Genomic DNA, 23,330 nt, shown 5'->3' on the forward strand with positions numbered 1-23,330 from the left:
GGAGAGTGGTAGATGAGAAGGAGAGGGGTAGAGGAGAAGGAGAGGGGTAGAGGAGAGAAGAGGGGGTAGAGAGAGGGGTAGATGAGAAGGAGAAGGGGTAGAGGAGAGTGGTAGATGAGAAGGAGAGGGGTAGAGGAGAGGGGTAGATGAGAAGGAGAGGGGTAGAGGAGAAGGAGAGGGGTAGAGGGGTAGAGGAGAGGGGTAGATGAGAAGGAGAGGGTTAGAGGAGAGTGGTAGATGAGAAGGAGAGGGGTAGAGGAGAGGGGTAGATGAGAAGGAGAGGGTTAGAGGAGAGTGGTAGATGAGAAGGAGAGGGGTAGAGGAGAAGGAGAGGGGTAGAGGAGACAGAGAGGGGTAGAGGAGAGTGGTAGATGAGAAGGAGAGGGGTAGATGAGAAGGAGAGGGATAGAGGAGAAGGAGAGTGGTAGATGAGAAGGAGAGTGGTAGATGAGAAGGAGAGGGGTATATGAGAAGGAGAGGGGTAGATGAGAAGGAGAGTGGTAGATGAGAAGGAGAGGGGTAGAGGAGAGTGGTAGATGAGAAGGAGAGGGGTAGAGGAGAGTGGTAGATGAGAAGGAGAGGGGTAGATGAGAAGGAGAGTGGTAGATGAGAAGGAGAGGGGTAGAGGAGAGTGGTAGATGAGAAGGAGGGTTAGGGGTAGATGAGAAGGAGAGGGATAGAGGAGAAGGAGAGTGGTAGATGAGAAGGAGAGTGGTAGATGAGAAGGAGAGGGGTATATGAGAAGGAGAGGGGTAGATGAGAAGGAGAGTGGTAGATGAGAAGGAGAGGGGTAGAGGAGAGTGGTAGATGAGAAGGAGAGGGGTAGAGGAGAGTGGTAGATGAGAAGGAGAGGGGTAGATGAGAAGGAGAGTGGTAGATGAGAAGGAGAGGGGTAGAGGAGAGTGGTAGATGAGAAGGAGAGGGGTAGAGGAGAGTGGTAGATGAGAAGGAGAGGGGTAGATGAGAAGGAGAGTGGTAGATGAGAAGGAGAGGGGTAGATGAGAAGGAGAGGGGTAGATGAGAAGGAGAGGGGTAGATGAGAAGGAGAGGGGTAGATGAGAATGAGAGTGGTAGATGAGAAGGAGAGGGTAGATGAGAAGGAGAGGGGTAGATGAGAAGGAGAGGGGTAGATGAGAAGGAGAGGGGTAGATGAGAAGGAGAGGGGTAGATGAGAAGGAGAGTGGTAGATGAGAAGGAGAGGGGTAGAGGAGAGTGGTATATGAGAAGGAGAGGGGTAGATGAGAAGGAGAGTGGTAGATGAGAAGGAGAGGGGTAGAGGAGAGTGGTAGATGAGAAGGAGAGGGGTAGAGAGAGAAGGAGAGGGGTAGAGGAGACGGAGAGGGGTAGAGGAGAGGGGTAGATGAGAAGGAGAGGGGTAGAGGAGAGGGGTAGATGAGAAGGAGAGGGGTAGATGAGAAGGAGAGGGGTAGAGGAGAGGGGTAGATGAGAAGGAGAGGGGTAGAGGAGAGGGGTAGATGAGAAGGAGAGGGGTAGATGAGAAGGAGAGGGGTAGAGGAGAGGGTAGATGAGAAGGAGAGGGGTAGATGAGAAGGAGAGGGGTAGAGGAGACGGAGAGGGGTAGAGGAGAGGGGGTAGATGAGAAGGAGAGGGTAGAGGAAAGTGGTAGATGAGAAGGAGAGGGGTAAAGGAGAAGGAGAGGGGTAGAGGAGACAGAGAGGGGTAGAGGAGAGGGGTAGATGAGAAGGAGAGGGGGGTAATGGAGAAGGAGAGGGGTAGAGGAGACGGAGAGGGGTAGAGGAGAAGAGGAGAGGGGTGGAGGAGAGGGGTAGAGGAGAAGAGGAGAGGGGTGGAGGAGAGGGGGAGAGGAGAAGAGGAGAGGGGTGGAGGAGAGGGTAGAGGAGAAGAGAGAAGAGGGGTGGAGGAGAGGGGGAGAGGAGAATAGGAGAGGGGTGGAGGAGAGGGGTGGAGAGAGAGAGATGAGAGAAGAGGAGTAGATGAGGAGGAGAGGGGTATAGGAGAGGGGTAGAGGAGATATGTAGAGAAGAGGGGTGGGTGAGGAGGAGAGGGGTAGAGGAGAGTGGTAGATGAGAAGGAGAGGGGTAGAGGAGAGTGGTAGATGAGAAGGAGAGGGCTAGAGGAGAAGGGTAGATGAGAAGGAGAGGGGTAGAAGAGAGGGGTAGATGAGAAGGAGAGGGTTAGAGGAGAGTGGTAGATGAGAAGGAGAGGGGTAGAGGAGAAGGAGAGGGGTAGAGGAGACGGAGAGGGGTAGAGGAGAGGGGTAGATGAGAAGGAGAAGGGTAGAGGAGAGTGGTAGATGAGAAGGAGAGGGGTAGAGAGAGGGGTAGATGAGAAGGAGAGGGGTAGAGGAGAAGGAGAAGGGGTAGAGGGGTAGAGGAGAGGGGTAGATGAGAAGGAGAGGGTTAGAGGAGAGTGGTAGATGAGAAGGAGAGGGGTAGAGGAGAGGGGTAGATGAGAAGGAGAGGGTTAGAGGAGAGTGGTAGATGAGAAGGAGAGGGGTAGAGGAGAAGGAGAGGGGTAGAGGAGACAGAGAGGGGTAGAGGAGAGTGGTATATGAGAAGGAGAGGGGTAGATGAGAAGAGGAGAGGGATAGAGGAGAAGGAGAGTGGTAGATGAGAAGGAGAGTGGTAGATGAGAAGGAGAGGGGTATATGAGAAGGAGAGGGGTAGATGAGAAGGAGAGTGGTAGATGAGAAGGAGAGGGGTAGAGGAGAGTGGTAGATGAGAAGGAGAGGGGTAGAGGAGAGTGGTAGATGAGAAGGAGAGGGGTAGATGAGAAGGAGAGTGGTAGATGAGAAGGAGAGGGGTAGAGGAGAGTGGTAGATGAGAAGGAGAGGGGGATAGATGAGAAGGAGAGGGATAGAGGAGAAGGAGAGTGGTAGATGAGAAGGAGAGTGGTAGATGAGAAGGAGAGGGGTATATGAGGAGGAGAGAGAAGGAGAGGGGTAGATGAGAAGGAGAGTGGTAGATGAGAAGGAGAGGGGTAGAGGAGAGTGGTAGATGAGAAGGAGAGGGGTAGAGGAGAGTGGTAGATGAGAAGGAGAGGGGTAGATGAGAAGGAGAGTGGTAGATGAGAAGGAGAGGGGTAGAGGAGAGTGGTAGATGAGAAGGAGAGGGGTAGAGGAGAGTGGTAGATGAGAAGGAGAGGGGTAGATGAGAAGGAGAGAGGAGGTAGATGAGAAGGAGAGGGGTAGATGAGAAGGAGAGGGGTAGATGAGAAGGAGAGGGGTAGATGAGAAGGAGAGGGGTAGATGAGAATGAGAGTGGTAGATGAGAAGGAGAGGGGTAGATGAGAAGGAGAGGGGTAGATGAGAAGGAGAGGGGTAGATGAGAAGGAGAGGGGGTAGATGAGAAGGAGAGGGGTAGATGAGAAGGAGAGTGGTAGATGAGAAGGAGAGGGGTAGAGGAGAGTGGTATATGAGAAGGAGAGGGGTAGATGAGAAGGAGAGTGGTAGATGAGAAGGAGAGGGGTAGAGGAGAGTGGTAGATGAGAAGGAGAGGGGTAGAGGAGAAGGAGAGGGGTAGAGGAGACGGAGAGGGGTAGAGGAGAGGGGTAGATGAGAAGGAGAGGGGTAGAGAGAAGGAGAGGGGTAGATGAGAAGGAGAGGGGTAGATGAGAAGGAGAGGGGTAGAGGAGAGGGGTAGATGAGAAGGAGAGGGGTAGAGGAGAGGGGTAGATGAGAAGGAGAGGGGTAGATGAGAAGGAGAGGGTAGATGAGAGGAGAGGGGTAGATGAGAAGGAGAGGGGTAGATGAGAAGGAGAGGGGTAGAGGAGACGGAGAGGGGTAGAGGAGAGGGGTAGATGAGAAGGAGAGGGGTAGAGGAAAGTGGTAGATGAGAAGGAGAGGGGTAAAGGAGAAGGAGAGGGGTAGAGGAGACAGAGAGAGGGGTAGAGGAGAGGGGTAGATGAGAAGGAGAGGGGTAATGGAGAAGGAGAGGGGTAGAGGAGACGGAGAGGGGTAGAGGAGAGGGGTAGATGAGAAGGAGAGGGGTAGAGGAGAAGGAGAGGGGTAGAGGAGAGTGGTAGATGAGAAGGAGAGGGGTAGATGAGAAGGAGAGGGGTAGAGGAGAGTGGTTGATGAGAAGGAGAGGGGTAGAGGAGAGTGGTTGATGAGAAGGAGAGGGGTAGAGGAGAAGGAGAGGGGTAGAGGAGAGTGGTTGATGAGAAGGAGAGGGGTAGATGAGAAGGAGAGGGTTAGAGGAGAGTGGTTTATGAGAAGGAGAGGGGTAGAGGAGAAGGAGAGGGGTAGAGGACAGTGGTAGATGAGAAGGAGAGGGTTTAGAGGAGAGTGGTAGATGAGAAGGAGAGGGGCAGAGGAGAAGGAGAGGGGTAGAGGAGAGTGGTAGATGAGAAGGAGAGGGGCAGAGGAGAAGGAGAGGGGTAGAGGAGAGTGGTAGATGAGAAGGAGAGGGTTTAGAGGAGAGTGGTAGATGAGAAGGAGAGGGGCAGAGGAGAAGGAGAGGGGTAGAGGAGAGTGGTAGATGAGAAGGAGAGGGTTTAGAGGAGAGTGGTAGATGAGAAGGAGAGGGGCAGAGGAGAAGGAGAGGGGTAGAGGAGAGTGGTAGATGAGAAGGAGAGGGTTTAGAGGAGAGTGGTAGATGAGAAGGAGAGGGTGTAGAGGAGAAGGAGAGGGGTAGAGGAGGGTGGTAGATGAGAAGGAGAGGGTTTAGAGGAGAGTGGTAGATGAGAAGGAGAGGGTGTAGAGGAGAGTGGTAGATGAGAAGGAGAGGGGCAGAGGAGAAGGAGAGGGGTAGAGGAGAGTGGTAGATGAGAAGGAGAGGGTTTAGAGGAGAGTGGTAGATGAGAAGGAGAGGGGTAAAGGAGAAGGAGAGGGGTAGAGGAGGGTGGTAGATGAGAAGGAGAGGGTTTAGAGGAGAGTGGTAGATGAGAAGGAGAGGGTTTAGAGGAGAGTGGTAGCTGAGAAGGAGAGGGGCAGAGGAGAAGGAGAGGGGTAGAGGAGAGTGGTAGATGAGAAGGAGAGGGTTTAGAGGAGAGTGGTAGATGAGAAGGAGAGGGGTAGAGAAGCAGGAGGACTTTGAAGAGCAGCCTTCAACATTTCAAAAAGCCTTTCAAAGGGCCATCGGCCCCCATCGCCGGCCTCCACCATCCTCCACCGGCCCCCACCATGGGCCCTCACCAGCCCCGGTCCTCTCTGACTTCCTGCTGTAATTGATGTGTCCCTCTCAGCTATCCATCAGGCTGACCAGCGCTCAGTACATTAACCCCCGAGACAGCCGCCAGGCTCCTTAGTGATTACACCGGCTCCAAGTGTTCCTCACCAACACGCCTCAATCAATGCCATAAATTACCCACCTAATTCCCTGCAGTCGATAACCATGACACAGAGGTGATGGGAGCCCATCTGGGAGAGTGGGATACACTTTTTATGGTGCAGGAGGAACCAGAAAAAACAACTTCAAGGTTGAATGTACGAACAGAAAAGAGGAAAAAAGACACGTTTCTTTGAATGAAAAGCTTTCCAAGTAGCAGTGGAAAGAAAAGGCAAGCAGATAGGACAGAGGTCTTCACCAGTGGAAGAATAGACGCTGGCCACAGCCACATTTCTACTCCAGTCTAATGGTTGGATTCTATTAACTTGGTCGAGGCGAGTCTGTGTCAGAACAAGCAGCAGACACAGGTAATGGTTCCTCACTGGCTTGTTGACACATTTTCCCTCTTTCATTTCACAGACAATCTCTCCCCTTCCCCTCCGATACATCAAACCCTAACGTTTCCTTCAAATTCCTTTTCCTTTCTGTCTGCCAACTTTGACATCACAGGAAATTACAGTGGAATTGACAGCCTTTTTACTTTCAAGTTCATTCTACTTCCAAACAAACACCAGTCTCGTCCTGTCATCAGACAGGTCCTTCTGCCTGGCTCCCTGTGCTGTATGTTCTGCCTCCTGTGGACCAACGTTACCTCTGTCACATCACACACACACACACTTACTCTACCTGACTGAACGCAGTGCCACATTTGCTTGAGGGCGGAGGCTTTCCTTCAGAGATAAAACATAGTTTAGTACCTGTGCTTGCCTACTGCTTGCCTCCTGCTTGCCTCCTGCTTCCATACTGCTTGCCTCCTGCTTGCCTCCTGCTTGCCTACTGCTTGCCTACTGCTTGCCTCCTGCTTGCCTACTGCTTGCCTCCTGCTTGCCTCCTGCTTGCCTCCTGCTTGCCTACTGCTTGCCTCCTGCTTGCCTCCTGCTTGGCTCCTGCAAGCCTACTGCTTGCCTCCTGCTTGCCTCCTGCTTGCCTCCTGCTTGCCTACCATGGCTGTTTAAAGGAGAGGTGGGAGAGGCAGATCACTTTAATTGACTGTATGAGACTGCTGAGAAGAGTTGGGGACGGGCGTGCATGTGTGTGTGTGTGTGTGTGTGTGTGTGTGTGTGTGTGTGTGTGTGTGTGTGTGTGTGTGTGTGTGTGTGTGTGTGTGTGTGTGTGTGTGTGTGTGTGTGTGTGTGTGTGTGTGTGTGTGTGTGTGTGTGTGTGTGTGTGTGTGTGTGTGTGTGTGTGTGTGTTCTTACTCCACTAGAAGGCTTTCGGCTGATTTCTAGGGTTCTGTACTCCCAAAGTTGTTGACTGTTTTTTTTCTTGAAAGTTAGTTAGCAGTTCTTATCTTTTAGCATCCAATGGCTAGAAGTTTCTTACTGGGGGTAAAAAAGGATGATAATTTTACTGAAATATTTATTGAATATATATTGAATTTTATCCAAAATCCAGAAACTCCCAAGTGATTCCATACATTGAAACTAGTTCAGCTGAGTTTTCCCTCTATATCTCTCTCTCTCCCTGTAGTCCTGTACTGAAACAGCAAAACAGGTCATGTGACTACTGACGTTGCAGGATGCAGGCCTCGCTCTGCTCGGTTGCCTGTGAATTCATGATTTAAAACATCATTGTTGTATTGAAAGAAGACGGCAGAATTAGCCTTTTTTGGATAAAGGTACTATCGGTTTTGAGTCAGAAATGTGTACTTTTCCACCTAAAACATTTGAGATTATTATACATCACTATTTTATGTAGCCTCCTGCCACAGCCGAGGATATAGGTAACAACTGCCCATGTTCGCCCTCGTGGTGGAGACCCTGCTACGTAGAAATGTCACGATATGCCCTTATACGGAGCTTGATGTCACAGAAGGAGCTGGTGGAAAAGTTAGTTACGCAAAGTGGAAAAGGGCAAGGCTGCACAGTATAGAGGACATCAAGGGAAGAAGGCACTAAATGTCACTGTTTTCCGATAAAAGATACGGAGAGATGCAGAAGCCGATTAGCAGCCATTTGAAATAGTAAATACAATGTAAGTACTCCTGCAGCCAACCTTGCATGGCTGCGTGTGTAAGCAAGCACTTCGGCAACGGTGCATATGAATTATGGGGACAGAAGAGGGAAGGATACTAAAAGATACAGTTGTTGCTAACGTATTTCCATGCACTGAATCTGGGACAGGACCAAAATAATTTAGTCATTTTATTGCCCCAACGTGAGTTTTTATCTGCGCTTGATGTCAGAATGCACTCAATGTTCCAAAATATGATTGGAAATTATTATTATTCATATTTATTTTTACCCCTTTTTTCTCCCCAATTTCGTGACATCTACTTGGTAATTACAGTCTTTTCCCATCAATCGACGATGTCACAAAGTGAAACCCAGCCAAAAACTCCAAACAATGCAGATGTAGAAGCACAGTGGCTCGGAAAAACAGGAGCTCTGAAACACGACTCGCCAAGCTGCACTGCTCGCTTAACCCGGAAGGAACCTGCACCAATGTGTCAGAGGAAACACCGTACAGCTGGCAACCTGAAGTCAGCATGAATGCACCCGGCTGCCACAAGGAGTCGCTAGAGCGCGATGGGACAAGGACATACCGGACGACACTGGGCCAATGTCTGCCACCTCAATGCATCTCCCAGTCACGGCTGGCTGCGACACAGGCCGGGACCGAACCCGGATCTGTAGTGACGTCTCTAGCACTGTGATGCAGTGCCTTAGACCGCTGCGCCACTCAGGAGGCCCCAAAATGTGAGTGTTATGCAACAGGATAGTTAACCAGCGCTGCCCTCAAACCAAGACACATGCTGCCTACTAATTATCTATAGGCCATGTGTCAAATTGTCAAGTTTTATTTTCTAACAACAGTTTGAATTGTGATGTTCTCTGCCTTCCCATTAAGTAGCCTATTTCACTGTTGAGGACAATTTATGTTTGAGGCTTTACTGAACCGGACGAGCCCAAGCACCTCCTCAGTGTTTCCCCAGATCAAGTATGCAGACATTTGTCTTCATTGACAGTGGATCTATACTAATTATTATATATATTATTTTACATTTAACCTTTATTTAACGAGGCAAGTCAGTTAAAAATGGATTTAACAAGTGACATCAATAAGGGATCATAGTTTTCACCTGGATTCTCCTGGTCAGTCTGTGATGGAAAGAGGTGTTCTTAATATTTTGTATAGTCAGTGTATTTAGCCACTCATTTCGGTCATTTTTGTAGTATTAAAAAAGATTCAGCTAATGTCTTCTATCATGTGGGCCGTCATTGTAAATAAGAATTTGTTCTTATCTGACTTTCCTAGTTAAATAAAGGTTCAATAAATACCTGTAAATTATGTAGAATTGCATGAAATGCGTTTTTTAAAAGGCAAAAAAATGTGTACCCTGCTAGCAAATGTTCCCCCATGTGTGGAAATCCTAAAAACGCCTCTACTCAACTATAGCCTATACCACATCACAAATGTTAATATGGCTTTATTATAAAGTGGACTTTTCCTCAACAGTACATTTACCATGCATCAAAGTGGACTTTTCCTCAACAGTACATTTACCATGCATCAAAGTGGACTTTTCCTCAACAGTACATTTACCATGCATCAAAGTGGACTTTTCCTCAACAGTACATTTACCATGCATCAAAGTGGACTTTTCCTCAACAGTACATTTACCATGCATCAAAGTGGACTTTTCCTCAACAGTACATTTACCATGCATCAAAGTGCATCTTGGTACAAGGATTTGTTAACAGAAGATGATTGCAAGCCTGCCGGGGCCAATGATTTCTGAATCCGGTCCTGAAGTGTGTAATACAATATGATTCAATACAATGTAATATTATTTATCTACAATTTCTGTTCTTAACACTGGGCAACGTGGGCCTGGGAGTATTGCTGAGCGATTAGTGCTTTTTGAGGTCGGTTTGGTTTGGTTTCGATGATTTAAAAAATGATCACCGATTTTCCTTTTGGATACAGTTTTTAAATATGAAATACATTATGAAATAATGACATTCTAATGTTTTTTGAGCCTTTTCCAAGCCAGAAATAGTTAGCATTCAATTGCCAAAACATTGAAAAAATGCCATTGTCTCTGTCAGGTCCACACTGGCTTCAGCACCAACCAGAGAAGAGACAAGAAGCTGTCTTCTGCTCTTTGACCCTCTCTCTCATCACCTAGTCTCCATTTGTCTTTGCTCGTGACACTGTAAACCTGAATCTGATGATTCAAACACTTTTATCTCCCCAGATATAAACTCATTACTTTCAATTGGTTGTATTTCACAAATTCACTGTGGTGCCTTCCACTTTAATGTGAACACCAGATAATTATAACTTTAGAAGTTAGCTCCCTTGGCCTCCCTTGGCCATAACGAGGGATAACAATAATTTAGCTAATTATTTTTGCATTGCAGCTCTGTGCGGCTCTATGGTCTTTCTCCCCATGTAATTAGCTTGATTTTCATAAGACCGAAATGGAATTTGTGTGGAATTTGTTTTGTGTGTGTGTGTGTGTGTGTGTGTGTGTGTGTGTGTGTGTGTGTGTGTGTGTGTGTGTGTGTGTGTGTGTGTGTGTGTGTGTGTGTGTGTGTGTGTGTGTGTGTGTGTGTGTGTGTGTGTGTGTGTGTGTGTGTGTGTGTGTGTGTGTGTGTGTGTGTGTGTGTGTGTGTATTTTACACAACATAATCTGGAAGTGAGTCCACAGTCATGGAAAGGTGTGCGTGCGTTGTGTGTGTGCGCATCCCCACTCATGTGTATCTGTGTGAGTGCTAGCCTGCGTGCGTGTTTTCCATCTACATTCCTCTACTCACTGCATTACAGTAGGTCTCTGATGCCTGTGTTAATGTGGCGCCCGAGCGTGCTGATGTCATCACAGTGAGCCAGAAGCAGCCTACAGCAGAAGTAGCAGCAGCTTAACTGTAGAAAGAAGTCTCTGATGTGGTCTGTAGTCTCAGTCAGTCTGCACACACAGACTCAAACACACACACACACACACACACAGAGACACAGCCCCAGCCATGCTGGTTAGACCCTGGGATCTAATAATAATTAGACATGAAATTAACATGAAATATTGAACATGAGAATGGGAGAGTAAATAATATTGAACATGAGAATGGGAGAGTAAATAATATTGAACATGAGAATGGGAGACTAAATAATATTGAACATGAGAATGGGAGACTAAATAATATTGAACATGAGAATGGGAGACTAAATAATATTGAACATGAGAATGGGAGAGTAAATCATATTGAACATGAGAATGGGAGAGTAAATAATATTGAACATGAGAATGGGAGACTAAATAATATTGAACATGAGAATGGGAGACTAAATAATATTGAACATGAGAATGGGAGAGTAAATCATATTGAACATGAGAATGGGGGAGTAAATCATATTGAACATGAGAATGGGAGAGTAAATCATATTGAACATGAGAATGGGAGACTAAATAATATTGAACATGAGAATGGGAGACTAAATAATATTGAACATGAGAATGGGAGACTAAATAATATTGAACATGAGAATGGGAGAGTAAATCATATTGAACATGAGAATGGGAGAGTAAATAATATTGAACATGAGAATGGGAGACTAAATAATATTGAACATGAGAATGGGAGAGTAAATCATATTGAACATGAGAATGGGAGAGTAAATCATATTGAACATGAGAATGGGAGACTAAATAATATTGAACATGAGAATGGGAGAGTAAATCATATTGAACATGAGAATGGGAGACTAAATAATATTGAACATGAGAATGGGAGAGTAAATCATATTGAACATGAGAATGGGAGAGTAAATCATATTGAACATGAGAATGGGAGAGTAAATCATATTGAACATGAGAATGGGAGACTAAATAATATTGAACATGAGAATGGGAGAGTAAATCATATTGAACATGAGAATGGGAGAGTAAATCATATTGAACATGAGAATGGGAGAGTAAATCATATTGAACATGAGAATGGGAGACTAAATAATATTGAACATGAGAATGGGAGAGTAAATCATATTGAATATGAGAATGGGAGAGTAAATCATATTGAACATGAGAATGGGAGAGTAAATAATATTGAACATGAGCATGGGAGAGTAAATAATATTGAACATGAGAATGGAAGAGTAAATAATTTTGAACATGAGAATGGGAGAGTAAATTATATTGAACATGAGAATGGGAGAGTAAATCATTGTAGTTTGTGTATTTGAGTGTGTTTCAGGAGATGGCTTCATGAAATCCCACAGCAGCTGATTGGTCGACCCTACGATTAATTGGAGAGCTGACCCCGCTCTCTCGTCAGGATGCTGCTGTCTCCAATTTCCAATGCCTTCTGAAGCTATAAAAGCCAGTGTTCTGTTGTTCAGGGGGGAGATTGATTGTGATATAGATCATTGCTGAGAGAGGAGGTTGATGGCTGAGGGGTATAGCATGTTGGTCGTTGGTATGTACTATGTTAGTTGTTGTTGTTGGTAGCAGCTTTGGTATGTTCTGTGTTTTTTGCTTTGTCAGAGCTTGTTTAATGGCCTGAGTTAGTTTTTTCTCAGTTTTGTTGTGAAGTGGATTGTTTAATATTCTGTTTCATTTGTTCCCAGGGGGAAGGGGAAGGCACCTAGGGAGTGCTTAGGCAAGAGGCCTGCGGGTATACATATACTCGTAGTATATTCACTGTCTAGGCACACTAGGTAAGACCTGGGCGGACCACCCCCTGTATTTTGGTTAGGGCACTAGGTGGTGCTAAATTAGGTAAGTAGTGATTAGGCAGGTAAGATAGGAGGGGGGGCTTTGATATTTACTTTCTTTGCTTTGGTTCCGTCCAGCCCCTTTTCCTCATATTACCGTGTGAAGGAATAAATTCCTAGTAAACTGTAAATTCTCTGCCTTTTGTCATCCTTACTCGCACCTACAGTCCATACCTCTTTCACTTCATGAATAGTTGAGTTGAAGCAGGGTGTTCCGTTCCCTCTTCATAGAGGCGTGCGTAACAGGGAGAGTAAATCATATTGAACATGAGAATGGGAGAGTAAATAATATTGAACATGAGAATGGGAGAGTAAATCATATTGAACATGAGAATGGGAGAGTAAATCATATTGAACATGAGAATGGGAGAGTAAAATCATATTGAACATCATAATGGGAGGGTAAATCACATTGAACATGAGAATGGGAGAGTAAATCATATTGAACATCATAATGGGAGGGTAAATCACATTGAACATGAGAATGGGAGAGTAAATCACATTGAACATGATGTTAGAGTGAATAATGAAAACAGTTTAAACGACACTGAGTCTCTACTGCTTTTTAAACTATGTGGATTATTGTGTAGTGCTGTGTACTGACTTGACTTCAGAATACACTGGATCTGCGCCACCGTGGCTGAATTGTGTGCGTGCGTGCGTATGCGTGTGCGTGTGTGTTTGCGTGTGCGTGTGCATGTGCGTGTGTGTGTGTGTGTGTGTGTGTGTGTGTGTGTGTGTGTGTGTGTGTGTGTGTGTGTGTGTGTGTGTGTGTGTGTGTGTGTGTGTGTGTGTGTGTGTGTGTGTGTGTGTGTGTGTGTGTGTGTGTGTGTGTGTGTGAGTAGACTGCCTTGAAAATAATGGGCGCAATCTTGGATGCAGTCTCCATTTCTTATTAAACCTTAGCGGTCTGCATACCCACATCCATTCCCCCTCCACCACATTGAGAGTAAAACATCTTAGTAGCCCCCGGAGACAAAGTTTTTAGACTTTTAGAGTTAATTTGTGTGCAAATCTAAGCATTTTGCCACGGGGTGTAAAGAAAATGTTGAAGTTTTAAAGCAAGAATGCTACAATTCTACACTTTTTGCCATGGGCGGACGGAAGATTTTGCAATTGTAAAACTAATTTCATGCAATTTTTACTATTATTATTATTATTATTATTATTATTTGTATTTATTTTTTAGGGCCTGTAAGCCAGTTCCCCATCCCTGGTTTATAATATAAATGTAATCAGAAAGAATAAAGACTGTCTGTCTGTCCTTCTCAATATCATATCTGCTCTCACCATGTGTGCAACAAACCTTGGCGAGGCACATTAAAACTCTGACCATCAGGTCAGGCTAATTATAGAATAGACTGGCCTGCTTTGGCAGCAAACACAGTTGTTTAAAAACCAACCAAACTGAATGAGCCATTGTCCTAGTCTGCGTACAGAGACAAGACTCTATCTCTAACACACGCATGCACGCAAACACACACATGCACGCACGCATGCGCACACACACACACACACACATACACACACATACACACACACACACTCCAAATGGGATTGACTTTTGGGTGCGTTAGACAGGGCAAACACATCATTGTTTGGAACACTGAATCATTATATTAGTGAAGTGCGGCTGTTGGCTGTGAGAGACAGATGTTGACTGTTGTTAGAATGACTCCTCCAGTACTGGGTTTGGTTTCATCACACTAAAGACAGCAACCAGCCCATTCCAGAGGGAGGATATGGGGAACGCATTGATGAACTGCCACTTCCAGGTGCGAGCCACAGAAATATCAGAGGCGAAACTGCGTGGCACTTTGGGTTAGATCTGAAATTAAACATGCCATCCTTCGAAGAAATACAGATATTGTTCCAAATGAGAAACAAATATCCATTGCAATGCCATTTATGACAACTGTGGCAGTTCCTGTAATCTACTGTACAGAGGATGCTTTCTCAATCACACTGATACTTACTAATCAATCTGACACTCTACTGTACCATTTGACATGATACACTCAGAGAACACAGAATGGCTTGGTATTAATGTACACTTAAATCAAGTGTCAAGCATCAGGGAAGAGAAGGGCCTGGGGATGTTCCTGTCACATCAGATGGTCTGGAAAAGATCCTGGCCCTCGGGAGCGAGTGTGCAACAGAACAGTTGCACAATTGTGAATCATCTTCCTCATGTGGACATAGTGTACATACCTGCTGTTGAGGGTACTGCATCCCGCCAATGCCCACCTGGCTCCTCCCCTGCAACCCCATTGGGTATCGGTGTGGAGTGGGCGATCCGTATGGCTGGTTGGGATAGGGCCCACCCTGCTGCTGCTGAGAGTAGGGGTTGTTGCCCATCCCATAGAGCTGGGAGCGCTTCATAGCCATGAAGTCCTTAGAGGCCACCTGGACACAATGCAAGAGGACAGAGAAAAGACGGTTTGTGAAATGTTTTAGAACAACTCTTTTTGAAAGTCTATTCATTCCATATGCAGTTCAGAGCACACCAAAATACAGAATTTGTTGTCACATTTCTGCAGTGGGTGGATGCCCCCAGACTCCCATAAAAATGGTTCTCCCAGGTGAATTTACATTCCCGCTAAATTGACTACACAGGTATATAACAGTAATATGCTAAATACGCTTCTTCTGTTACATAGTAAACTGAACCTGAAAAGAGAGATGCCAGGAGAAATCTTTTCCTTTCAAGTATTTCACATTTACAGGTTCTTTTCTGGGTCCCGGTGTGTTGACTGGAAAATTGTAGCCTAGATGTCAGGCTAATGTTAATCTGTCACCCGTATGGTGGATTTGTGAGCAGGGCAGATTATGTGAAGCGTGATGTCTCCCCTTTTCTCCTCTCCTATCCAGTGTGGTGGATTATGGATGATTTATGACATTTGTTCCCTCTGTCTCAGTCAGACATGGGGGGGCTCTGTGTGGCTCATCTCTGCCTCCCTAAACAATAGCTCCACATCCCTACTCAATAACGCCTGAGTCAACCCTGCTGGGAGCAGCAAAATGGCCTACTGCACAGTACTGTATATAATACTTGGCTGGCTGGCTGGCTGGCTGCTAGAGCTAATCAACGGACAATGTCCAGGAGATACAGTTGAAGTCACAAGTTTACATACACTTAACATACACCAATCCACAAATTTCTTGTTAACAAACTATAGTTTTGGCAAGTCGGTTAGATCATCAACTTTATGCATGACACAAGTAATTTTTCCAACAATTGTTTACAGACAGATTACTTTACTTTCACATGATTTCACTACGCTACAGTCACAAGACGCAGGCCTCCTAACTGTCCCTATAATTTCTAAGCAAACAGCTGGAGGCAGGGCTTTCTCCTATAGAGCCCCATTTTTATGGAATGGTCTGCCTACCCATGTGACAGACGCAGACTCTGTCTCAGCCTTTAAGTCTTTATTGAAGACTCATCTCTTCAGTGGGTCATATGATTGAGTGTAGTCTGGCCCAGGAGTGTGAAGGTGAACGGAAAGGCTCTGGAGCAACGAACCGCCCTTGCTGTCTCTGCCTGGCCGGTTCCCCTCTCTCCGCTGGGATTCTCTGCCTCTAACCCTATTACAGGGGCTGAGTCACTGGCTTACTGGTGCTCTTCCATGCCGTCCCTAGGAGGGGTGCGCCACTTGAGTGGGTTGAGTCACTGACGTAATCTTCCTGTCTGGGTTGGCACCCCCCTTTGGGTTGTGCCGTGGCTGAGATCTTTGTGGGCTATACTCAGCCTTGTCTCAGGATGGTAAGTTGGTGGTTGAAGATATCCCTCTAGAGCTGTAGGGGCTGTGCTTTGGCAAAGTGGGTGGGGTTACATCCTGCCTGTTTGGCCCTGTCCGGGGTTATCGTCGGACGGGGCCACATTGTCTCCCGACCCCTCCTGTCTCAGCCTCCAGTAATTATGCTGCAGTAGTTTATGTGTCGGGGGGCTAGGTTCAATCTGTTATATCTATATAAAAGCCAACTGACATTTACTCCTGAGGTGCTGATTTATTGCACCCTCGATAACCACTGTGATTATTAATATTTGACCCTGCTGGTCATCTATGAACATTTGAACATCTTGGCAATGTTCTGTTATAATCTTCACCGACACAGTCAAAAGAGGACTGGCCACCCCCTGGTTCCTCTCTAGGTTTCTTCCTAGGTTCTGGCCTTTCTAGGGAGTTTTTCCTAGCCACCGTGCTTCTACACCTGCATTGCTTGCTGTTTGTGGTTTTAGGCTGGGTTTCTGTACAGCACTTTGACATATCAGCTGATGTAAGAAGGGCTTTATAAATACATTTGATTTGAAATTTGATTTGACTTCAAATTCACAATTCCAGTGGGTCAGAAGATTACATAGACTAAGTTGACTTTGCCTTTAATCAGCTTGGAAAATTCCAGAAAATGATTTCATGGCCTTAGAAGCTTCTGATAGGCTAATTGACATCATTTGAGGTGTACATGTGGATGTATTTCAAGGCCTACCTTCAACCTCAGTGCTTCTTCGCTTGACATCATGGGAAAAGCAAAAGAAATCAGCCAAGACCTCAGAAAAAAATGTAGACCTCCACAAGTCTGGTTCATCCTTGGGAGCAATTTCCAAATGCCTGAAGGTACCACGTACCATCTGTACAAACAATAGCACGCAAGTATAAACACCATGCGACCACGCAGCCATCATACCGCTCAGGAAGGAGACACGTTCTGTCTCCTAGAGATTAACGTGTGCAAATCAATCCCAGAACAGCAGCAAGTGACCTTGTGAAGATGCTGGAGGAAACAGGTACAAAAGTATCTATATCCACAGTAAAACGAGACCTTTATCGACATAACCTGAAAGGCCGCTCAGCAAGGAAGATGCCACTGCTCCAAACCGCCATAAAAAAAGTCAGACTACAGTTTGCAACTGCACATGGGGACAAAGATTGTACTTTTTGGAGAAATGTCCTCTGGTCTGATGAAAGGAAAATAGAACTGTTTGGCCATAATGACCATTGTTTTGTTTGGATGAAAAAGGGGGAGGCTTGCAAGCCGATCATCCCAACCGTGAAGCACGGTGGTGGCAGCATAATGTTGTGGGGATGCTTTTCTACAGGAGGGACTGGTGCACTTCACAAAATAGATGGCCTCATGAGGGAAGATGTATGCTAATTTTTGAGGTGTATGTTAATTTTCGACTTCAACTGTATGTCAAGGAGCAAATCCACCGCATTCATTCAGTTGTGGGAAGTTGTATAACGTTTGTTCAAACACTTTTATGTAGTAAATGCAATTTTTCTATAGAAATAATATTAAAAATTATTTAATAATTTAATAATATTCTGTGAGCAGGGTTGACGGATGGTCTTTTCTGTAGCCTGTTTGCTCTTAAAATTGTTCCAAATAGCCATGATACAGCTCTGCCAATCACTGAAACAACCACAACCACTGACCACAGACTGATGACCACAACCACTCACTCACTCAATCACCAGTGACTACAATCTGACAAAAAAAAGTGGAAACAAGTGCCATAATGGGGAGCAAAGAGTGATGATACTACAGTATGTATGTGTGTTATGAAGCGGACATAAGCGGACTCACACACACACACACACACACACACACACACACACACACACACACACACACACACACACACACACACACACACACACACACACACACACACACACACACACACACACACACACACACACACACACACACACACACACACACACACACACACACACACATAAAGTACACCCATCCGTGCAATAGGTTCAGAAGTTTATACTTTGAAATAATGTTTTTGCAGGAATATCATTTACACACAACCATCACTTTAAACCCAAGCACACATACAGCTACTGAAGGGCTGTCACCGACTAAAAAATGTTGGTTGATCGAGAGTCACATTTTTAAACGTGTATTTTTCCAGATATAGACACACCTTATGTTTGAATAAAATCAACTATGTGTAGGCTACTGAGCTTTTCTGATGCTTTAAGCACTGAAATAAAAACATTATACACAGAGTTTAATCTCATTTATAGTACAGTCTTCATATATCCAAATCAATGTCATGTGGTTCATCAAAACTCTATCTAAATGAAAATGAAACAAATCTAAAAGGAACTTCTATTGTCATTGCCAATATGTAAAAATAGCCTACATAAAGCCAACAAATAAAACATTGCAGCCCGAAGGTAGAAAATATCCTGATAAAAATAAATATCCTATAAATCACATTGGCTATGCATGGCCTGTCTGCAAGGAACTTGAAACATTGTATCAACTATTGTATTAGTTTGGGCCAGCTGCAGCTTGTGCTAGCAAACATTGTATAAAATATTGACAGACAGACAGACAGACAGACAGACAGACAGACAGACAGACAGACAGACAGACAGACAGACAGACAGACAGACAGACAGACAGACAGACAGACAGACAGACAGACAGACAGACAGACAGACAGACAGACAGACAGACAGACAGACAGACAGACAGACAGACAGACAGACAGACAGACAGCATTAGGCTGTTTAGCAAGGGATAAGAAGTAATCAGGTAGGCCTATTTTATCACCTTTCCACCGAAACAGAGCCTGCCTAGTAGTAATAGGAAAGGGAGAAAGCTGAAAATATTTTTCAAACAGGCAACATTGAAGAACTATTGTTATTCTCAATGGATGTAAAAACAGACTTAATTTACTGAGAAGCACCACAGTGATGGTAAGTGAAGACAATCAGAAATAGTATCAGATTCGCAAATGGGAATATTTATAGGACTACATTTATAGGTCTACATTTATAGGCCTACATTTATAGACCTACATTTATAGACCTACATTTATAGACCTACATTTATAGACCTACATTTATAGGCCTACATTTATAGGCCTACATTTATAGGCCTACATTGATAGGCCTACATTTGCGCGCAGGCCAGGTATACTACTCTTCCTTCTATATGTGTAACCAAGGTGCGTTACCTTTCTCAAGACTGACAGGAGCTCTCCAAACAAAAGATAATGAAGAAAAAACCCACAAGTGTAGCCTAGGTTGTGCGCTCTGCAAACAATGTGTCCACTCCTACAATGACAAAGGTAAGACTGTAGTAATAATATATTGACTGGATTAACAGAAATTATGGTAACCAAACAAACATTGTAGATGATAAATAATGGGAATTAACGGTAAATGTATTGTTGGTGATACTGGTGTGCCATCCCAGCCTCCACAATGGATTAGTCCACTCAGACAGGCGTGAATCAGACAGGCGTGAATCAGACAGACGTGAATCAGACAGGCGTGAATCAGACAGGTGTGAATCAGACAGGCGTGAATCAGACAGGCGTGAATCAGACAGGCGTGAATCAGACAGGCGTGAATCAGACAGACGTGAATCAGACAGGCGTGAATCAGACAGGCGTGAATCAGACAGGCGTGAATCAGACAGGCGTGAATCAGACAGGCGTGAATCAGACAGGCGTGAATCAGACAGGCGTGAATCAGACAGGTGTGAATCAGACAGGCGTGTTTCAGACAGGCGTGAATCAGACAGGTGTGAATCAGACAGGCATGAATCAGACAGGCGTGAATCAGACAGGTGTGAATCAGACAGGTGTGAATCAGACAGGCATGAATCAGACAGGCGTGAATCAGACAGGTGTGAAACAGATAGGCGTGAATCAGACAGCCGTGTTTCAGACAGGCGTGAATCAGATAGGCGTGAATCAGATAGGCGTGAATCAGACAGGTGTCTCCTGTGTAATATGTTGTATTTATTTGCCACGGCTGGACTAAAAGAATCTTGGTCGACCAACGGCCTATTGACCAAACAATCGACCAGTCCACTAAATGGGGTCAGCCCTAGTGTGGTGTTACTGTTTTCTCTCTGCAGCAGGCTGCACTCCCCTCCCTCCCTGCCTAACATTCATATTAATTAGACAGGCCTGTGTGACTAAAGGGCACCACTCTTCAATCCACAGATCTAGGGCACTCTGCCACTCATTCTGCTGCGATATGGAACACACTCAGGTCGCCCTCCCTCCCTCTCTCGCTCCATCCCTCTCTCCCCTCTCTCCCCTCTCCTCCCTCTCTCCCCTCTCCTCCTCTCCCCTCCCTGGTCTGTCTCAAGTGGAATCCCTTTGCCAATACACTGAGCCCAACTTGAGCAAATCCCCTCATGTCACTGCCAAGTTCAGAATGCCACTGCTAAACTCAGACCAGGAATAAGTGCTCCCTAGTGTGGGGAAGGAAACACATCATTCAAATGGAAGAATACCTAGTGAGAGCTAAAGTTACAACATCACTGCAGTTAAACCCATGGAGGCTGGCGCAACACACGGAAGATTTTCTAAACTGACTTCAGATTGTTTAAAGTGATTTAAGTGTTACTCCAATATTGTCCTGTAAAGTTCTATTAAATGAGATTTCATCCCAAACCAGGCCTATTTCCGGGGATGAGCCAAATATCTAGTTCATACTACACCAAAAGACTTGATAGCAAATATAAATGTTTTTTTTCCTTGGAGAAACAGATGTACTTTTGAAAAGATGAATAATATAAATTGAACCATGTTTTTTCAGAAAGAGGGACAGTAGATAAAACTGTCATGGGGAATAGAGTACAATTTCTTTATTTGTTCCAATGTATTCTCAGTTTTGTTCATCTGGGCATGCCATTCAATTGAGGTGTTAAGAGAATACTAATTCAGTGCTTAGTCTGAAATTCAATTCATGAACTCCCCTGCAGTTTCCAACTCTCGCGAGCTTATTGCAAAACAAAGCTATTAAGAAAGGAACACTAGAAAAATGACAACCGGGTGAAACTGCTTAAATTGCTTTTCAGAGTTCTATTGACTCTGATTTTCTGACTTCAAAATGGTTACAGTCTTTCACTTTAATGTGCAAAGTTGTTAATCAGCAAAAACAAAATAATCCCCACAAAACATAGTGAAATGTGGATTAGGAAACAATAGACTTTACCCATCAAAATCACATAGACATAAAAACAATATTACTTAATTATTATTAATGTAATTCCATTTTGAATGTGGGGACATAAATTGAACTGGTTGCCTCCTATTGGTCTACATGTTGCAGTGAAAACGTGATTGCCTACATGTGTTCATATGCAGCTCCATCAGAAACTGCTAGTCTTGGAGCTGCTGAAAGCAGTGATAGCCCTGCCAAGCTCACAAACACACACACACGGCTCCAGCCCTACTGCCAGGCCAGGCATTGTGGCCAGTCACTGTGGTCATCACTGTCCTGTCCTCCACACAGATGACCAAATCACCACCTTCCTCCAACAGACTGTCATTACAGTCATTTACTGTCTGTGTCCAGCTCTAGCTTCACACCAGCCCCACCTGCTAACATGTTTATCCTGTCTCCTCTCTCCTGTCTCCTCTGACCTCTCTCCTCTGACCTGTCTCCTCTGACCTGTCTCATCTGTACCTGTCTCCTCTCTCCTCTGACCTGACTCCTCTGACCTGTCTCCTCTCTCTTCTCTCCTCTGACCTGTCTCCTCTGACCTGTCTCATCTGTACCTGTCTCCTCTCTCCTCTGACCTGTCTCCTCTCTCTTCTCTCCTCTGAACTGTCTCCTATGACCTGTCTCCTCTCTCTTCTCTCCTCTGACCTGTCTCCTCTGACCTGTCTCATCTGTACCTGTCTCCTCTCTCTTCTCTCCTCTGACCTGTCTCCTCTGACCTGTCTCCTCTCTCTTCTCTCCTCTGACCTGTCTCATCTGTACCTGCCTCCTCTCTCTTCTCTCCTCTGACCTGTCTCCTCTCTCTTCTCTCCTCTGACCTGTCTCCTCTCTCTTCTCTCCTCTGACCTGTCTCCTCTGACCTGTCTCCTCTCTCTTCTCTCCTCTGACCTGTCTCCTCTCTCTTCTCTCCTCTGACCTGTCTCCTCTCTCTTCTCTCCTCTGACCTGTCTCCTCTGACCTGTCTCCTCTCTCTACTCTCCTCTGACCTGTCTCCTCTCTCTTCTCTCCTCTGACCTGTCTCCTCTGACCTGTCTCCTCTCTCTACTCTCCTCTGACCTGTCTCCTCTCTCTTCTCTCCTCTGACCTGTCTCCTCTGACCTGTCTCCTCTCTCTTCTCTCCTCTGACCTGTCTCCTCTCTCTTCTCTCCTCTGACCTGTCTCCTCTGACCTGTCTCCTCTCTCTTCTCTCCTCTGACCTGTCTCCTCTGACCTGTCTCCTCTCTCTTCTCTCCTCTGACCTGTCTCCTCTGACCTGTCTCCTCTCTCTTCTCTCCTCTGACCTGTCTCCTCTCTCTTCTCTCCTCTGACCTGTCTCCTCTCTCTTCTCTCCTCTGACCTGTCTCCTCTCTCTTCTCTCCTCTGACCTGTCTCCTCTGACCTGTCTCCTCTCTCCTCTGACCTGTCTCCTCTACCTGTCTCCTCTCTCTTCTCTCCTCTGACCTGTCTCCTCTGACCTGTCTCCTCTGACCTGTCTCCTCTGACCTGTCTCCTCTGACCTGTCTCCTCTCTCTTCTCTCCTCTGACCTGTCTCCTCTGACCTGTCTCCTCTCTCCTGTCTCCTCTCTCCTGTCTCCTCTCTCATGTCTCCTCTGACCTGTCTCCTCTGACCTGTCTCCTCTCTCCTGTCTCCTCTGTCCTGTCTCCTCTGACCTTTCTCCTCTCTCTTGTCTCCTCTGACCTGTCTCCTCTGACCTGTCTCCTCTCTCCTGTCTCCTCTCTCCTGTCTCCTCTCTCATGTCTCCTCTGACCTTTCTCCTCTCTCCTCTCCCCTCTGACCTGTCTCCTCTGACCTGTCTCCTCTCTCCTGTCTCCTCTCTCCTGTCTCCTCTCTCATGTCTCCTCTGACCTTTCTCCTCTCTCCTCTCCCCTCTGACCTGTCTCCTCTGACCTGTCTCCTCTCTCCTCTCTCCTGTCTCCTCTTTCCTCTGACCTGTCTCCTCTGACCTGTCTCCTCTCTCCTCTTTCCTGTCTCCTCTGACCTGTCTGCTCTTTCCTGTCTCCTCTCTCCTGTCTCCTCTCTCCTGTCTCCTGTCTCTTGTCGCCTCTGACCTGTCTCCTCTGACCTGTCTCTTCTGACCTGGGTTTGGTCCATGGCTGAGCTGGATCGATGGTCAGAGGGAGAGGAGAGAGGTCTGAGCCCACCCAGAGAAAAGCCCTTTTAGCTAGCTGTAGTCGGCTGCTGTGGTCCAGTCCCAAACCTCACAACATAGTGATTCTGGACACCATGGACAAGGTCATTTATTAAATACAATGACCATCATATCATTCCCCAGCTAACTGCTAGCTGTCTTATCATTATTCCATGTGCAACACT

The 23,330-nt window shown here is 45.8% G+C and overlaps 1 protein-coding gene across 1 annotated transcript in view; it reads right to left on the reverse strand.

Annotated features, from left to right (window-relative positions):
* The window catches only part of LOC124001207 (AT-rich interactive domain-containing protein 1B-like), a 350,643-nt gene that overhangs the window by 296,589 nt on the left and 30,724 nt on the right, over positions 1 to 23,330 (reverse strand). Inside the window, 1 exon segment of the mRNA XM_046307830.1 lies at positions 14,235 to 14,429. Within this exon segment, the coding sequence (XP_046163786.1) occupies positions 14,235 to 14,429 (195 nt within the window).

This window comes from Oncorhynchus gorbuscha, linkage group LG17 (genome assembly GCF_021184085.1).
Source record: "Oncorhynchus gorbuscha isolate QuinsamMale2020 ecotype Even-year linkage group LG17, OgorEven_v1.0, whole genome shotgun sequence".
Classification (NCBI taxonomy): domain Eukaryota; kingdom Metazoa; phylum Chordata; class Actinopteri; order Salmoniformes; family Salmonidae; genus Oncorhynchus; species Oncorhynchus gorbuscha.